Source organism: Lolium rigidum, chromosome 3 (assembly GCF_022539505.1).
Source record: "Lolium rigidum isolate FL_2022 chromosome 3, APGP_CSIRO_Lrig_0.1, whole genome shotgun sequence".
Taxonomy (NCBI): Eukaryota; Viridiplantae; Streptophyta; class Magnoliopsida; order Poales; family Poaceae; genus Lolium; species Lolium rigidum.
Window position 1 is genome coordinate 363,510,529 of NC_061510.1, and position 18,014 is coordinate 363,528,542.

The 18,014-nt window shown below is 44.6% G+C and overlaps 2 protein-coding genes across 2 annotated transcripts; one reads left to right on the forward strand and one right to left on the reverse strand.

Moving 5' to 3' along the window:
* Positions 1-7,557: 7,557 nt before the first annotated feature.
* LOC124697334 (uncharacterized protein At1g28695-like) lies at positions 7,558-8,850 on the forward strand. Its single transcript, XM_047229941.1, has 3 exons — positions 7,558-7,779; positions 7,878-8,264; positions 8,365-8,850. Exons 1-3 carry the CDS (start codon positions 7,558-7,560, stop codon positions 8,848-8,850), a joined length of 1,095 nt encoding a protein of 364 aa, XP_047085897.1.
* A 482-nt stretch (positions 8,851-9,332) lies between these two features.
* LOC124704193 (4-hydroxy-3-methylbut-2-enyl diphosphate reductase, chloroplastic) lies at positions 9,333-12,831 on the reverse strand. The gene is made up of 10 exons (XM_047236431.1): positions 12,475-12,831; positions 12,188-12,384; positions 11,567-11,746; positions 11,353-11,484; positions 11,195-11,269; positions 10,998-11,103; positions 10,799-10,893; positions 10,113-10,298; positions 9,848-9,934; positions 9,333-9,726 (listed from the first exon to the last, which is right to left on the reverse strand). Exons 1-10 carry the CDS (start codon positions 12,737-12,739, stop codon positions 9,661-9,663), a joined length of 1,389 nt encoding a protein of 462 aa, XP_047092387.1. The 5' UTR covers positions 12,740-12,831; the 3' UTR covers positions 9,333-9,660.
* Between the last annotated feature and the right edge of the window lie 5,183 nt (positions 12,832-18,014).

Here is an 18,014-nt window from a genome sequence, read left to right on the forward strand (position 1 = left end):
CATAAAACTTATGAGTTTATGTAGTCTCACCAAATTATATTCTATCATCTTGCAATAAGGTCTTAGATATCACATATATCTCATACCTTGATTATTTCTGAAAACTAAATTTTCAGCTCCTTACTTTTCAAACAAATTTGAACTTCAAGTTTGACGGAGACAAGATAACTTTAGGTACTAATTGAAACCATAGATCTTTGAATCAACAATGTGAGTTTTACTAAAAGTTTGCAATAGGACTTAATCAATTCTTGATTCTTTAACAATACGGTACCAATCCGTAAAGTTTCTTGTCAGATTTTAACAGTATTTCTATCTCAATTACAAGACTAGCGCATGGTAGAAAACGGATGTCAATACTACAAAATTAATTCAAAATACTACTCAGACTATGTTTATGATAATTAGTTCATGTTTTAATCTAATTACTAATGAACTCCCACTTAATACAACATCCCTCATAGTTGTTAAGTGGTACACGATCCAAATTCACTACACCAAAAACCGATCATCACGTGAGATGATGTAGCTTCAATGGTGAACATCAACATGTTGATCATATCATCCATATGACTCGTGTTCAACCTTTCGGTTTCCGTTGTCCCGAGGCCATGTCCGTACATGCTAGGCTCGTCAAGCAAACCCAAGTATTCCGCGTGTGCAACATGGCTTACACCCGTTGTATGTGAACGTTGAATCTATCACATCCGATCATCACGAGATGCTCCGAAACGACGAACCTGTACAACGGTGCATACGAGGGGAGAACACTTTATTATCTTGATATTAATGTGAGGGATCATCTTATAATGCTACCGTCGCGATCTAAGCAAAATAAGATGCATAAAGGATTAACATCACATGCAATTCATATGTGATATGATATGGCCCTTTAGTCTTTGCGCCTTCGATCTTCATCTCCAAAGCACGGGCATGATCTCCATCATCAACGAGCATGATCTCCATCATCGTCGGCGTAGCGTCAAGGTTCATGGCGCCGTCTTCATGGTTGTTCACTTCATGTAGCAACTATTACAACTACTTTGAAATACTACTCAACATGAAATTAAAGACAACCATAAGGCTCCTGCCGGTTGCCACAATACAATAATGATCATCTCATACATATTCATCATCACATTATGACCATATCACATCACCAAACCCTGCAAAAACAAGTTAGACGTCTCTAATTTGGTTTGCATATTTTACGTGGTTTAGGGTTTTCGAGTAAGATCTAATCTACCTACGAACATGAACCACAACGGTGATACTAGTGTTGTCAATAGAAGAGTAAGTTGAATCTTCACTATAGTAGGAGAGACGAGACACCCGCAAAGCCTCTTATGCAATACAAGTTGCATGTCGAACGAGGAACAAGTCTCATGAACGCGGTCATGTAAAGTTAGTCCGGGCCGCTTCATCCCACTATGCCACAAAGATGCAAAGTACTCAAACTAAAGATAACAAGAGCATCAACGCCCACAAACCATTGTGTTCTACTCGTGCAACCATCTATGCATAGACACGGCTCGATACCACCGTAGGATAACGTTGCATAGAAAACAAAAAATTTCCTACCGCGAACACGCAATCCAAGCCAAGATGCAATCTAGAAGACGGTAGCAACGAGGGGTATCGAGTCTCACCCTTTAAGAGATTCCAAAGCCTACAAGATGAGGCTCTTGTTGCTGCGGTAGACGTTCACTTGCCGCTTGCAAAAGCGCGTAGAAGATCTTGATCACGATCGCTTCCGGCGCCACGAACGGGCAGCACCTCCGTACTCGGTCACACGTTCGGTTGTTGATGAAGACGACGTCCTTCTCCCCGTTCCAGCGGGCAGCGGAAGTAGTAGCTCCTCCTTGAATCCGGCAGCACGACGGCGTGGTGGCGGTGGCGATGGAGATCTCCGGCGGAGCTTCGCTAAGCGTGCGGGAGAAGAGTGAGGAGAGAGGGCGGCTAGGGTTTGGGAGAGGGGGTGGCCGGCCACCTAGGGGTGCGGCCAAGCTATGGGCTTGTGGTGGTCAGCCCCTCTCCTATGCCCCTCATTATATAGGTGGAATCCCCAAGAGTTGTAGTCCAAGTCTTCGAATAAGACCCCAACACCAAAACTTCCCAAAGGTGGAAACCTACTCAAGGAGGGAGTCCTACCCAAGGTGGGACTCCCACCTTTTCCTTAGGTGGGGTGGCCGGCCACCTCTAGGTGGAGCCCACCTGGGACTCCTCCTTTAGGGTTTGGCTGGCCAAGCTTGTGGAGTCCTTCCGGGACTCCACCTTCCATAGTGCGTTTATTCCGGACTTTTCTAGAACCTTCTAGAACCTGCCATAAATGCACCGGATCATTTCCAAACTTGGAATATGACTTCCTATATATGAATCTTATTCTCCGGACCATTCCGGAACTCCTCGTGATGTCCGGGATCTCATCCGGGACTCCGAACAAATATTCGAACTCCATTCCATATTCAAGTTCTACCATTTCAACATCCAACTTTAAGTGTGTCACCCTACGGTTCGTGAACTATGCGGACATGGTTGAGTACTCACTCCGACCAATAACCAATAGCGGGATCTGGAGATCCATAATGGCTCCCACATATTCAACGATGACTTTAGTGATCGAATGAACCATTCACATACGATACCAATTCCCTTTGTCACGCGATATTTTACTTGTCCGAGGTTTGATCTTCGGTATCATTCTATACCTTGTTCAACCTCGTCTCTTGACAAGTACTCTTTACTCGTACCGTGGTATGTGGTCTCTTATGAACTTATTCATATGCTTGCAAGACATTAGACGACATTCCACCGAGAGGGCCCGAGTATATCTATCCGTCATCGGGATGGACAAATCCCATTTGTTGATCCATATGCCTCAACTCATACTTTCCGGATACTTAATCCCACCTTTATAACCACCCATTTACGCAGTGGCGTTTGATGTAATCAAAGTACCTTTCCGGTATAAGTGATTTACATGATCTCATGGTCATAAGGACTAAGTAACTATGTATCGAAAGCTTATAGCAAATAACTTAATGACGAGATCTTATGCTACGCTTAATTGGGTGTGTCCATTACATCATTCATATAATGATATAACCTTGTTATTAATAACATCCAATGTTCATGATTATGAAACTAAACATCCATTAATCAACAAGCTAGTTTAAGAGGCATACTAGGGACTTCTTTGTTGTCTATATATCACACATGTACTAATGTTTCGGTTAATACAATTATAGCATGATATATAAACATTTATCATAAACATAAAGATATAAATAATAACCACTTTATTATTGCCTCTAGGGCATATCTCCTTCACTATGATCATCGTGGCCGCTTCCGGAACCATTTCCGATGCTGCACTACTCTGATCATCATGCTCGGGTTCATAAACCTTATCAAGTTCCATTGTCCTCCCACTCAAATACTTCACTAGAAACAATTTCTTTGAAATAAGTAAGAAACATCGACAAACACTTTCGTCTTTGACTTCATAGTGGAAAGAATTCCCAATCAATTCTCTGGGATAACCAACAAAGACATTCATCCGATTTTGGTTGTAAAATTTTTTTGTAAACTTATTTACTTATGCCACACATACCAAAATTTAAGAAAAATATTAGGGTTTAAACCCATACCATAATTCATATGGTGTCATTTCAACAGATTATGATGACGCTCTATTTAGTGTGAAAGCGGCAGTCTTTAAAGCATAATCCACAAAAATATAATGGCGTTATTTTATTTTATCTCATCATTAACCCAACACGGTTTGGATACATCTCTCGGATACTCCATCATCATTATGATACTCCAAGAAACGTGAGTTGTAGAACAATTTCATAACTCTCTTAGATGTTCGCTAAAACTCGTAATTCAAATATTTCCACCATGATCCAATCATAGATATTTGTATTACGATGATTTCCACTTCATGCCGAAATTTTCAAGCTTTAAGATACATAGTAACCTAATCCTTCGACCATGAGATCATGTTAATCACCTATACCGGATGGATGTTCTGATGACACCAAACACTACTTCGTAAATGGGTTGTTATAAAGGTGGTATTAAGTGCTCAGAAAGTATAGGGTTGAGGCACGTGGATCAAGAGTGGGATTTGTCCATCCAAATGACGGATAGATATACTCTAGGCCCTCTCGGTGGAATGTCATCCAATTAGCTTGCAAGCATGTGACTGGCTCACAAGGGATGCCATATCACAGTACGAGTAAAGAGTACTTATCGGTAACGAGGTTGAACTAGGTATGGAGATACCGACGATCAAACTTCGGATAAGTAAAATATCGCGAGACAAAGGGAATCCGTATTTTATGTAAATGGTTATTTCGATCACGAAGTCATCGTTGAATAATTGGGAGCTATTAGGGATATACAGGTCCCGCTATTAGTTATTGATCGGAGAAGAGTCTCGATCATGTCCGCATAGTTCTCGAAGCGTAGGGTGACAAACTTAAGGTTTGATGTCGTTTTAAGTAGATATGGAATATGGAATGGGGTTCGAATATTTTTCGGGGTCTCGGATGGGATCCAGGACATCACGAGGAGTTCCTGAATGGTCCGGAGAATAAGATTCATATATAGGAAGTCACTTTCCCAGTTTGGAAATGATCCGGTGAATTTATGGAAGGCATTAGAATGTTCTAGAAGCTTCTGGAATAAATCACTATGGAAGGTGGAGTCTCGGATGGACTCAACCAACCCTAGCCGGCCAACCAAGAGGGAAGGTGGAGTCCATGGTGGACTCCACCACCTTGGCCGTCCAAGGTACAAGGAAAGGGAGCAATCCCAATCCACCTAGGTTTCCACCAAGGTACAAGGAAAGGGAGCATACCTCCCTCTAGAAATTCCACCCTCCTTCTTGGCACTCTACCTCTTGGAGATGGTTGTGGAGAGGCGGTTTTGCATCCTCCTTTGTAATATCCATGTGGAGTATGACATTTGAGACTTGCATACCTCCCTCTAGCCATTTGCGAGTCTCTTCCTACAGGCCTTGGAAGCCACACTAAGGACTAAGGAGCACCTGAGTCTCTTCCTCCAGGCCTTGGTGGCCACACTGAGGATCTTCTCCGGCTTCAGCTTCACAGCGCCGGAAACCATGACCCAAGTGGTCTCATCCTTGGTGATGAGGTTGATCTCCAAGCTTCGATGCCTTGTTGCGGGGGATGGGGTTTGTAGATTACTTTTCCACATGTTTTTCTGAGATCCTTTTAGTAAATTGTGATGGCCATGTTAGAATTTCTTCTTCTTTTAGGGTCCTCACTAGTGTCATGTTCAAAGAAAAATAAAGTTGGGAGAAACTCATAATGGAGAGGGAGACTAGGAGAGGGTTTGACTTATATTTTCTTTTTTTTCATCGGAGTCGGTGTGGAACTCGGTGTACACTTCCAACAGAGTAATAATTTGAAGTATTCGAGCAATACATGGAACTTACTCAGAAGTATATGACGACTCGCCTGAAGGAGTCGTATACGCCTATTTCCGAAGTATGCAGGGAACTTACTCAGAAGTATACGACGACTCACCTGAAGGACGGGCAAGGTGGAGGAGGTCGGTAGCGTCACTACTCGACAACCTAGAGATGAAACATTAAGATCGGAGGCGGAGGCGACTGTTTTCAGCATTAAACCAGTGTCGTACAGGTTTTGTTCCGCATCAAATGTAGGTTATTTTTCATGTCAAAAGAAAAATGTCGGCTCTTGCTACACAACTCCTTAATTTTAGGGAGCATCGAGCTCTTCCAAGATTTTGTTGCATTCTATTTTCAAATACCTCTTCTAATGAGTAAGGCCAATTTTTTTTTGAAAGTCAAGCTAAGTAAAGTTTGACTGGTTTTATTAGATAAGGTTATGAAGAATTATGATATTATATAGATATTATTTGATAATAAATTTCATGATGCATGAAAGAGTGTCGATTTTGGATTGTATACATATTAATATTTTTTTCTAAAAAATGAATCAAAAAACCTGTGCATCAAGGATGAAAAGGAATTGCACCCAGGAACGCGTCTTATGCATTCCCACGTAACTAGCTGAGATACTTGTAGTGTCCTAGTGCTTAAGATAAAGGAAAAGGATTGGGACCAGCAAGTATACCGAAGGCAGTATGCCACAAAAAAGAGAAAAACTGAAGAGAAGGTAGTGATCTGCGACCGAAGGAAGTGCAACACTAATAGAGAAGGCAGTGCTCTGGAAATGCACGTCCATTGAACCGTCATGTGCAACAAGGATGAAAAAGAATTGCACGGGCGGTGAGAAAGCAGTGCATTACATGACGGTGCAGTGTATGATGGTGTAGTGCACAACGGTGCAGTGCACTACATTTATCCCTGTGCAATAAAAAGGGAAGGAAGTGCATAAGCGGTGCACAACCCGAGTAGTGCTCTGACAGTGCGCAACCCTGTGTAGTTTGACCAAAGGCAGTGCAATGTAGGACAGGGAGGCAGTGCACTGCTTCCATCCCCTGCATTTCGATCAAAGATAGTTCAATGGGGGAAAAGGCAGCGCATGAGCAGTGCATAGCCTCGGCAGTGCCCTGGCAGTGTGCAACCCCGTGTAGTGTTACGAAAGCAATGCAATACAGGATAGAGAGGCATTGCACGACAATGCAGCCATTCCTTGCACTGCAGAACATGAGGTTGTGCAACCTTGGGACGAAGGCAATGCATAAAAACTTTCATCAAAACCTGTCGAACCTAATTTTGAAGATCTCAGCACGACTAACACAACATGAAAACGGATATTTATTTGGATACTCAGTTTGTAAAATACTACATTTTTTTATTCAAATCTATGAAAAAGACCACACAACAACATACTTCGCGCCCGCTGGTTGATCCTCTAGCGTGAAAGACCAAAGCAAGGGAGCTACAGTGTTGAGCTAGTGTAAAATGAAGAAGCAAAGTCAGCACATTGTAGCAAACACTCTAAGTCTAGTACTATAGCAACTATTTAGGTATTTACTGTTCATATAAATCTTCTAAAGTTAAAAAATAGTAGGTCATACTTTTGATTGTAAGTCATTATTTAAAATGGATACCACCTATTTATATTGTGCATGTTAATTCAGATCAAATTAGTCCTACTCGTATGGATATGAAGAAGGAAAGTTTGGGTGGTGGGGTCGGGTGGGGGCGGGGGCAAGACGCAGTAGATTGCTCCACTTGTCAGCGCGCGCTTTTTCTACTATTTTTAGTAGGTGCATTTATTTTTGGGCAATATTTTTGAACCGGGGGGGTAAAAGAAACCCAGAGATTAATCGATATACATAATTCGCAAAAAAAATAAAAATTCGATGTACACCATTCGCCATCAATTGTTTGTGTTTGCAAGAACTCAGCCGTGCGGCAGGTCGGTAGGTTTGCTGCAAATTTCTCATGACTACCCGTACCATGTTTACCTGTGCATATATCTCTTCCCATTTTACTAGAATCACAACTGAACTAGTAACAAACTCCGTGTCCATGAGATACTGCGCGCCTTCTCGTCCAAGCCCGACGCACCACCACCATCACCCGATCCCATGGTGATCGGAACAAAACAGGCACGGAGTTCGATCCAATGGACACCATGCCCGCGCTGGCCGCCCTGCGCGCCGGAGCACTGCGCATTTGCCCGCTTCGTGGCCGTCGCCGCCGTCTGCCTCCTCCTCGTGGCCGGCACGTACTGCACGGTATGGTCTCCGGCCGACGCCCACGGCGAGACGGAGCGGCGGTTCTTCGACATATGGCGGCGTCGATCATCGGCAAGTAGAATCTCGTGATCTTTGAAGTGATTAATTCCATGATTTTATACCAGAAAATTGAATTTATCCTAACTTCTCGGGAGATTTAACCGCCGAAGCAGGCTGGTGCGGACGATGATGATCTGGAGGCGGCGCTGCGCGGCGCGGCCGACGCGAACAGGACGGTGATCCTGAGCGTGCTGAACAAGGCGTACGCCGAGGAGGACGGCCTGCTCGACCTCTTCGTGGAGGGCCTGAAGCAAGGGGATGGCACGAAGAGGCTCCTCCGCCACGTCCTCCTCGTGGCCATGGACAGGCCGGCCTTCCGCCGGTGCAGGAGCCTCGGCGGCGTCCGGTGCTACCGGCTCCCGGCCGCCGCCACGAACGGCACCGACGACCTGTCCTCGGAGCAGATGTACATGTCGGGCGGCTTCATACGCATGATGTGGCGCCGCATTCGCCTCCTCGGTGACGTGCTCAGGCACGGTTACAGCTTCGCGTTCACGGTACTTTGGTCGAACTCAGAAATTGGTCACATGAACTTTGTGCTCTGTATATATACGACATGGCTGGAGTAGAATCTCACACAATGTGATGATTTGCCAGGATTTGGATGTGATATGGCTGAAGAACCCCTTCCCGAGCCTGAACCGCACCCGGGATGAAGACCTCCTGATCAGCTCCGACCGGTTCAACGGCCTGCCGGACGACTACCTGGGCAACGAGCTCAACACCGGCTTCTTCTTCGTGGCCACGAACAACCGGACGGTGGCGCTCTTCGACGAGTGGCACGCGGCGAGGAACCAGTCGGCGGGCATGAAGGAGCAGGACGTGCTGAACCAGATGAAGCGGCGAGGCGCGTTCGCCCGGCTCGGCGTGAGGACGCGCGTCCTGGACACGGCGCGCTTCAGCGGCTTCTGCCAGGACAGCCGGGACGCCCGGCAGGTGACCACCGTGCACGCCAACTGCTGCCGGACGATGCGGGCCAAGGTCGCCGACCTGAAGGCCGTGCTACACGCCGCCAGGCGGCTCAACAGGACGACGGAGCTCAGGTGGCCAGCGCACTCGGAGTGCGCCAAGTCGTGGAGGTGAGACGCGAGGATGCCGTCATGGAGGTTTTCCCTCTCGCTTCTCTCGTTTCTGCCGTAGTGTTGTACTACTAGTTACTTGACTGCTAGTATGTAATCAGCAGACCACAAAGATGTTCATGACCACTGTACAAAAAAAACATGCTTCTCTTAATAGGAAATTGATATTTTTAACAACTTCATTAAGAGTACCTGTTTTCTTAATCCATTAAGGTAAAAGTAATGATAGCAGGTCAGCAGTTTCTTCAGTATGTAAGCTCTCAATCTACAGAAAGAGCCCATATTATCCGATGTTGAACTTCAACAATAAATATCTTATATCATAGTTTGCTCATAGTTACAAAAGTAACAAAGTCACAACAGATGATGGAGTAGCATAAGAATGTAACATACCGATCATAGGAAAAGGATATACAGAGAAAGAAAAGTGAAATTGTATTAGTACAACAAATTTCATATGACGGAGGATTGAACTGACATTTAAGATACACAAACACTGCATTTATTGCACTTTATATGCAGGAATCCTGCATTTCAACTCTATCCAGCAACAAACTAACTGCCATGGTGATATCTACGCAGCCTATAAAAGCCTTTTTTGCGGGGCGAAGAGTTATAACAGCTGATACAAGTATACAACTGTTTGTGGTACAGGTGATCACAACATACATGTAACCCAGCACAGATATGCTCCCGACAGTATGTGCCTATATCATTACATTCTTCGCTACTGTACAAGAATAGGATGTGCGATGGTTCCACCAACCTTTGCTGGGCCATAATCTATTATCCCCTGACCAATTTTGCTGAAAATTTATGCAACCTGCAAAAGTTCTTGGCGCTTGATCTCAAATACCCTGTGTAGCGCATCCTCAACAACCTGAACAAGAAGAAATTAAAGTAAGCACTATGGTTATGCAGTTTTCAGCTTATCTGATGTGTATATGGGTCAGTGCAGTCTACGTGCAAAAGAAGGACCAAAAGTGGGTGAACTACATTACCTTGTCCGGAGTTGATGCACCAGAAGTAACTCCAATTGTGATAGGCCCTTGTGGTAGCCAGTTCTCTGCCTCGATAAGCTCACCATGCTGTGAAACAGTTCACATTTCAGTTAAATTGTCTCGTTCGGTTGTAAATAAAAAATTTAAAAAATCTCTGTGAATTGTTGCTAAACCTCTTCTATCAATAAGATTCAGTACCATTTTCTAAATATAATAGACTAATTAATTCAGAATGAAACAAATATCTAGAGGTATCAGAAAGTACGTTTAGCTTGTAGCTGATCCTGTTTCCTGGTCCAATCCTTACTTCACTGTCAATCCAGTAGGATGGGATTCCACTGAGCTCCCCAATCTCTTGCAAATGAGAGGTGTTACTGGAGTTCCATCCCCCAACAACTAGAATTAGATCAACTTTGTCCTTCACCAGTTGATACATTGCATCTTGTCTTTCCTGAGATATGAAATTGACAGTGTCATCAATATTGCATATGTTCAAGTGAGTAAATGACTCTGTCCCAACTCCTAAGGAAGCATTTTTTGTAGACACAAAAACACAGTAAAATACACCCAGCATACAAGTGTAAGAGGTTTTCACGATAAAAACGATTATGCTCCATTCAAGAAAGCTGCAGTGATTTAATTTCATGGGGCATAACCACCCACCTGGATTGCATTGGGGACATAAATGACTGTCACAGCAATCATTAACCCTATATTTCCTTTTACTATGCAACTACAATGTGAATAATGTGCAACTGTCCCACCATCCTTAAAGATCTATGTTTTTAGGTTGACAACACAAATTAAAGAATGTCATATGACAAGAATGCTCCTTTAATCTCGTCGGACATATCATACGTGGTGGTAAAGTGATTAGTGATAGCATGCACCATGCAGTCATGTTGTGCAAAATCTCTGTCAAATAATGGATATGGTCAAAAGAAAAATTACCTGTGTGGCATCACAAATGGTGTTGAAAGCAACGAAGTGGTCATTGGCATTCTCAACTCCGAACTTACGCAACATAGTCTTCTCAACAAGTTTTCCTGTCAATCATAAAGCATTATAGTCAAAATTGGAATTAGTACCAAATTTGTACTGACAAAATCACATGACCATAAAGGTATTAAAATCTGTTAGTAAAACACACCAATTTCTTCAGTTTCTCCTTTAAGCATTGTTGTTTGATTTGCAATACCAACTTTTTCCAAGTCAAGATCAGGATCGAATTCTGGAGAAATAGCGTTCTTGAATTTCTGCAAGAGTGGGCAAACAGTTCCATTAAACATCAGCATTTATTCCCAACATGGTGTTGAAAAGACAATTCGAGGGGAAAAAAATCTGTACCTCAAGAAACTCCTCTCTTGTTGAGCTAGATCCATCAAGTTGACCACCAAGTATATAATCACATACGTACATTGCCTGTTTCAATTGATATAATCATTTTGTCTTAGGTCATACAATGGATTCAAAACAACAGCAAAATATAAAACCACTACACGTACCTCGCCCATATTCTTCACGATGACATACTTCCCTGCAAAAGAAGCAGTGGCAACAGTCTCTTCATGGGAATATTTTCCATGAATAATAGAGGTATAGTCGCCCTTCTTATGCTTTTCAACCATGTTCCACACCTATAAGAAGTTACACAAATCATTAGCCTGACATACGTTTTGACTCTTGAAAGAGCAAGCTGGTTTCGAAAGGAAAAGATACCTTTGAAACCCAAGGGCATGTTGTATCAACGATCTGCACATTCTTCTCGTTCAGTGTGTACATCTCGTCCACAGCAGCTCCAAAGGCAGGCAAGACGACAACATCACCTTGTTCAATAACATCAAAGTCCTTAATGCCAGCGTTAACAGGAATATCTTTGACGCCCATGTCCTCCAATCTCTGCATGAAAAACCACAGGAAATTTAGCACATGAAGAATCTAGAGCCAACGAACAGACATGACCCGAAATGAACACAGTTAGGCATGATGAAGCTGTTTTTTTTTCTTTCCTCTCCTTGTGCTTTGCTCACAACATGTATACAAAAACACAAGTTAACTGTTTGAGTACTGACTACTTGAGTAGCTAAAGCAGAAAGGAACCTTTAGCGATTGTTCAGTACGAACACTTGCTAGAATTCTACTTCCTATCACTGACTTTGCTTAAAACACATTAAATGCACACTAAAATTGTGCGGGCATCATGAAACCGCTCCATAATTTATCCTTTGGCGTGCAGAAAAATCAGATTTTTCCAAGAAGTCATCCATGAACAGGGCACTTATCCCCACGAGCTGATGCCAAACAGTGACACGAACTTAGTTGGGTTGAACATTTCAGTACCTTGTTGACGGTGGGGTTGTGGATGATCTCGTTTGTGATCCAGATGCGCTCCTCGGGGAACTGCTTGCGCGCCTCGTATGCGATCTGCACGGCGCGCTCGACGCCCCAGCAGAAGCCGTAGGCCTCGGCCAGCTTCACCGTCACGGGGCCCCAGGTGTACTCGTTCCCGTTCTCCTTGAGCGTCTTGATCACATCGCCTGCACGCAAATTCCTCCCCCGTCGATTAGAGAACGTTTCAGGACGATGAAATCGCAAGAAATTTAAGCTACTGGTTTGGTGGCGCTTACTGGTGTACTCCTGGCTCATGAGCTCCAGGGTCTCCTTCTTGTGGCCGAATCCCTTGCGGTTGTAGTTGTCGCTGCGGGTGAGGTTGTGGCGGAAGGCCTTCTTGTCGAAGTCGGGGTCGAGCGAGGCCGACGCGGACGCCGCGGGCGGGGAGGCGTCGCAGCGGACGGAGGAGGGCGCGCGCCGGCCGCCGCGGCGCGGGGAGGAGGAGGAGGAGGCGGCGGCCGAGAGGAGCGCGGACCGGAGCTGCGTGGTCATGGTCGCCATCGTCGCGGGGCGTGTGGAGCTGAGCTGAGTGGGCGGACGACGCCAAGTGCCCGCGACTAGGAACGCAATGGGGATAGCTGGGCTGGGTTTGGAATGGGGGATCCACTTCCCTTGTGATCACCTTATCCCTCGACCTCGCGTTTTGTCCTGTTGAGATTTGGAGAAAGTAACCCTCTGGTTACTGAGTATTCACAAACAGAAAGGTTTTACAAGTCAAGTCCAAAGAAACATATGTTGGACAATTTCGGTCAAAAGTTTAATGCTTTGACCACATAAACTTTGAGGGGTGCATATTGTCAAAAAGAAAATTGGACCAAAGGTTATAGATACCAAGATCTTTTGGACAAAATGACTTTAACCACTATTCTCTCCTTCCCGTAATATGAAATGATTTGGCAAACTAAATTTTGAATCAAGAGAAACAAGTAAAATACCCCCTTCGATCCGGTTTAGTTGTCGCAGTTTAGGCAAGTGTTTGCCTCAAGTTCGAACAATTAAATCGGATCAGATGTTCTACTATATTCTTTGTCCTTTTCATGTTAAACAATTATTTTTCATTGTTTCTTAGTTGTCAAACCCACATGTGCCATGCATAAAACGCTAGAAGGTGATGCGATCTTTGCCAATTATCCGCCGACATGTGGAAAGCGGTTGAAATAGACTCAATCAAAGGATTGAAAGGAGTAGGCATGATAGTAATTGTGAATTTCGTGGATTGTGATCCTCAAGTTGAAGCGCGCGATTTGCAGCAAAAATGTAACACATTGATTATTAGCCCTCCCTAAACATGATACGGCGGTAACTGGATTATCCAGCCTAGTTTTTACCATTCAACGCTCTCCAGTGAGCCTTTCATGTTTATTTGTGGCAATCGTTATTTTGGAACTTCTTTCATTGATAAGAATCAACTGAGATATGAATGGATTATTTCATGAATTCCTTAAAACAAGGCTCATCAAAATGCAAAAAATCTAAGACTGCTATAAGACTACTAAGGAAATAAGCGATGTGAATCGGAGGAAATGGTTTGCTGACATTGACAGCGATGGGCTTAAAAAATGCAATATGGTTAGTGTGGTGGCTCTTCTCCCAGATGATGTTGTTCATTATATTACTCATTTTTTGGATGATTTTTTTTTGACAAACATAGTACAAACGCATGAGCTCACATACACGCGCACACTCCCACCCCTATGAATGCACACACACACCCTATCTCTATGAGCACCTCGAAAGATTGAGCTGGCGAATTGAATCTTGGAATTGATGAAGTCACCATATGCGCCTCGTTGTCGACGGGAACGTCACCTCCCACTAAATGAATATTCCGCCTTTATGAGACACACAAATGTTAAACCTGAGATTTAAACTGTGGTGGGCTGGGGTATAACCACCCTCCTAACCATCCAACCTTAGGTTGGTTTTCTGGATGATTTTATACCGACTATATATCTAATACTACCTCCATCTTGAAATGTAAGCCCTTTTAACATTTCGGAAGGGAGGTAATAGTAAACAGCTACCCTAGAGTGAAACATCAAACTCCAAAATAGGAGGACCTGGCTGCAAGAATCAAAAACACCGAACTTAGCCATGAAAGCGAGGCATATTCCGTCACACACGAGCTGTGACTCCGGGAGGCTCTCGTCCTGTCCTCTTGCGCGGTCTGCGTCAGAACTGTCCCGGCTAGGAGGCAACGGTCAGCACTCAGCACTCAGCAGCCACCAGCAGGTGAAATTTCTCCAGAATGATCGGCGAAAATACATGAGCTCCACGCTTCCCTGACCGCCAAATTTCTGAGGACTCGATCGAGCGCTCGTTCCTGAACAATTTCACATTTACACAGCTCAATTTTGTATCCTGGAGCTGGAGCTGTCATTTTGACACCATGGAACGTGTCCGAATTTTTGTGGGCGATGAAAGAGAGATTGCTCGGCAGCCAAGCTGCCGCTGACACGTCTACACGGGCACTCGCAACAAAATGTTGTTCGATTTTCTAAATTCTGTTAGTGTGCTTTTTATTTTTCTGGTCGTGGCTAGCTGCTGTGTAGTGACATGCCAATGTTCGCCACTCCAAATACTGATACGTGTTTCGTGGTTGGTTTGGATCGCTTTACGAGCAAATCTGCCGGTGATCTCAGCAATATATGGGGGTTAACTGGATAAAACTGCGTCGCGAACTTCCCTTGCATACGTATGTAGCGGTTCTTATGGTCAAACCATGTGTACGACTCTCTCCGAGCCATGAATCCACGCCGGCTGCCAAAATGGTGAGCATGTGGGTGCAAAACTGCAAAGCGAACCACAAGGGCGTTGAAGTCTCGCAACACGTGAAATTGACCCTACTTACTTAACAAATGGAAAAACACGTGGAAGGGACTACGAGACATGTGCATAGACTTGTTTCGGGCGTGTACACAGTACCAGCCAAGTTGCTTCCTCCTGGCCATGGGAAGCCCGACCGGCCCGAAATTCCTGGGCTTGGGCCAGCCCAAGCATGCCTGTGGGCCGGGCTTGGGCCGAAGATTTATGCCCAATGGTTGCGCTGAGCCGGACCTGGGCTTGAGAAATGTGTCAAATAAGGAAGATGCCCGGCCCGAGGCTCGAAGCCCGATGGGTATTTATTGTGATGGGTCGGGTTTGGGCTGAAATTCTAGACCCAATGGTTGGGCTAGGCCGGGCCTGGGCCTGGGTTTTTTGTGTCGGGCTTTGTTAGGCCTGCCCCGAAGCCCAGCCTGGCCCGAACTATGCCCAGGTATACTTCCTACTCCCTCCCCGAGGGAGTCTTTCGTTATGTCTTATATAGCCGAACCAATACAAAGTGATGAGTAAATCCACTTACATGGTAGATCGGAAAAAAACAAAGAATAAGAAAAATTAGAACTTGGCACCGGCGACAGCAGAACGTGACCAAGGGGAAAGGAGCTCAACGATGACGCCCCAAAAGGGTAATGACGCACCACGCCGCCGTCGACGAGGCCAAAGGTTAAGGGGTTTCACTCGGAGCCCTAATGCAAAGAAGGTGCCCACAACGGTGCCCCCCAGAGGGTTATGCCACCCATAGGAATCGTCGTTGTTGGCGTCGAGGCGCGGAGCTTTCATTTAGAAAAAACCTTCGCACACACCTACTTTCGGACCACTCGAGACTGACCCCAAGCGCCAAAGCGCCATGTGGGAGATGCCATTGCCAAAGCGCCATCACCAATAGTCCCCCGATGTCTGCTCCTTGCCATCCACATGACCAAAGAACAAGACCATCACCATCGTGATGGTGCCTGCCGAAAAGACACCAGCGTGGTCCAAATTCTGAGGCCGCTGCCCAGCTATCACGAGCTCGAGCCCATGAGGGCTCGTTTGGCTGTTGGGCCCGAAATTCCCCGGGAAAAGTTTCCCGGCCGGGAATAGACTGAAACAGGAGCAAAACACCGGGATTCTATTCCCGACCTCCGGACTAGGGGGAAAATCTCCCCGGGAAAAGGCCGGGAACCCGCCGGGATTCGAGTAACCAAACAAGCCCTGAAGCTACCAACAACACACCGTAGGGACAACGACTCAAACGAGGCGCGGGACAACACCAATACCTGCAACAAACGGGCCATGTTGTAACCAAAGGAGCAGATTTAGGCCAATCTTGTACACCGACGCTAGGCACCGCACACCTTGATTGGGTATTGGGCTTTTCGTTTTTTTTTTCTGATTTCTCTTTCAATTTTGCTTGTTTTTCTGTTTCATGTTTCATGTTTTCTTTTTTTTTTCCTTTTTTTCTGTTTATTTCTTTGTTCGAATTCGAAAAAGTACAAATTCGAAAAATAGTTCTAATTCGAAATACTTTGAAATGCAAGAAATGTTCAAATTAGAAAAGTGTTCACAGTTAAAAAAATGTTCAAAATATAAAAATTGTTTGTATTCAAAAATTGTTCAATTAAAAATATGTTCATATTAAAAAATGTACTAATTTCGAAGAAAACAAATTGAAAAAATGTACAAACAAAAAATGTTTAAGTTTTGAAAATATTTATATTAAAAAATCAAATTTTTGAAAATTTTGGAGTTTAAAAATTCTAAAAAAGTCAAAATTTCTGATTATTAAAAAATCGGATTTAAAAATATTTCAGCTTTAAAAAAAACATAAAAAGAAAATACAGAAAGGCAAAAGAGAAAACAAAAAATGAAAAAACAATAAAAAAATGTGAGAGGAACGACTCGGCCGACCCAAACATCTGCCTAGGGGTGTGCGGCGCCTGGTCCATGCCGACCAGCTCGGCACGCAACACCCCTAGGGATTTAGGGTGCTCCTATACATAGACCGAGTCGGTCCGTATGGGGTGTTACACACCCCACGACCCGCCTAGCTTCTCCTTTTCTTTCTTTTCTCGTATTTCTTTCCATTTGTCGTCGTGGTGAACAGACAGATGCCATGGGATGGCTTAATTTGGGGCCGGATGTGCGCTAGAGGATTCGGGTGAGGGTTTTGGTAAGGATGGGGAGGTTTCCGGATGGATTACTCAAGAACTTGGCCTTGGCCAGAGGTAGAAGAAGATGAACACAAGAGCTATTTCCTCTTCAGATCTTTCTATTCATTGACCATAAGTGGTTACAGGTTTCTGGATACAACGTAGCTTATGCCCGCGATGGGGTATGCCCCCTCTCCTTATATAGGGGAGAAGGTGGCTTAAAGGGGAAGAAACCCTAAGAAACCCTAATGGCATCTTTGACTAGACAAACTACTTTACAAAGCTTCTTTAGCTACCGGCGTTACCGGTATCTCTTTAAACAGGGAGGCTCACGTCCTCCGGTACCTTTTACATCATCATCTGCTTTAGCGCCAGAGCTTCGTTCAAAGTTGAAGTGCTTCGCTCATCTTTGTCCTCTAGCTCTTGAGAGAATCTTTGACCAGTCTTGCCGACGTGCTACAGTGTTGCCTGTACCGGTACTCCGGTACCTTCTTAGCCGGTTCCGGTATACCCCTCCTGGGATACCGGCATAGATTCACTTAGCCAAAAGCTTAGCTTTACAGTCCAGAATAATATTTAAACCGGTATCTTGATGGCTCAAACCATCCGGTTTGGCATGCCTTTGGCATACCGGGGTTCATCCCCCCAACATTAGTCCCCGAAGCTGGTGTAGTCCGGTGGATCCTATCCAACGGACCATGCCAGGTTCCCATTACTCAAGGTACCGGTTTAAACCTTCCGGTAACCAGTTTAATCCTTTCGGCTTTTTGCTGAACTTATGTCTTTTCTCACCGAGCCATTCTAGCATCTTTGTTATTAAA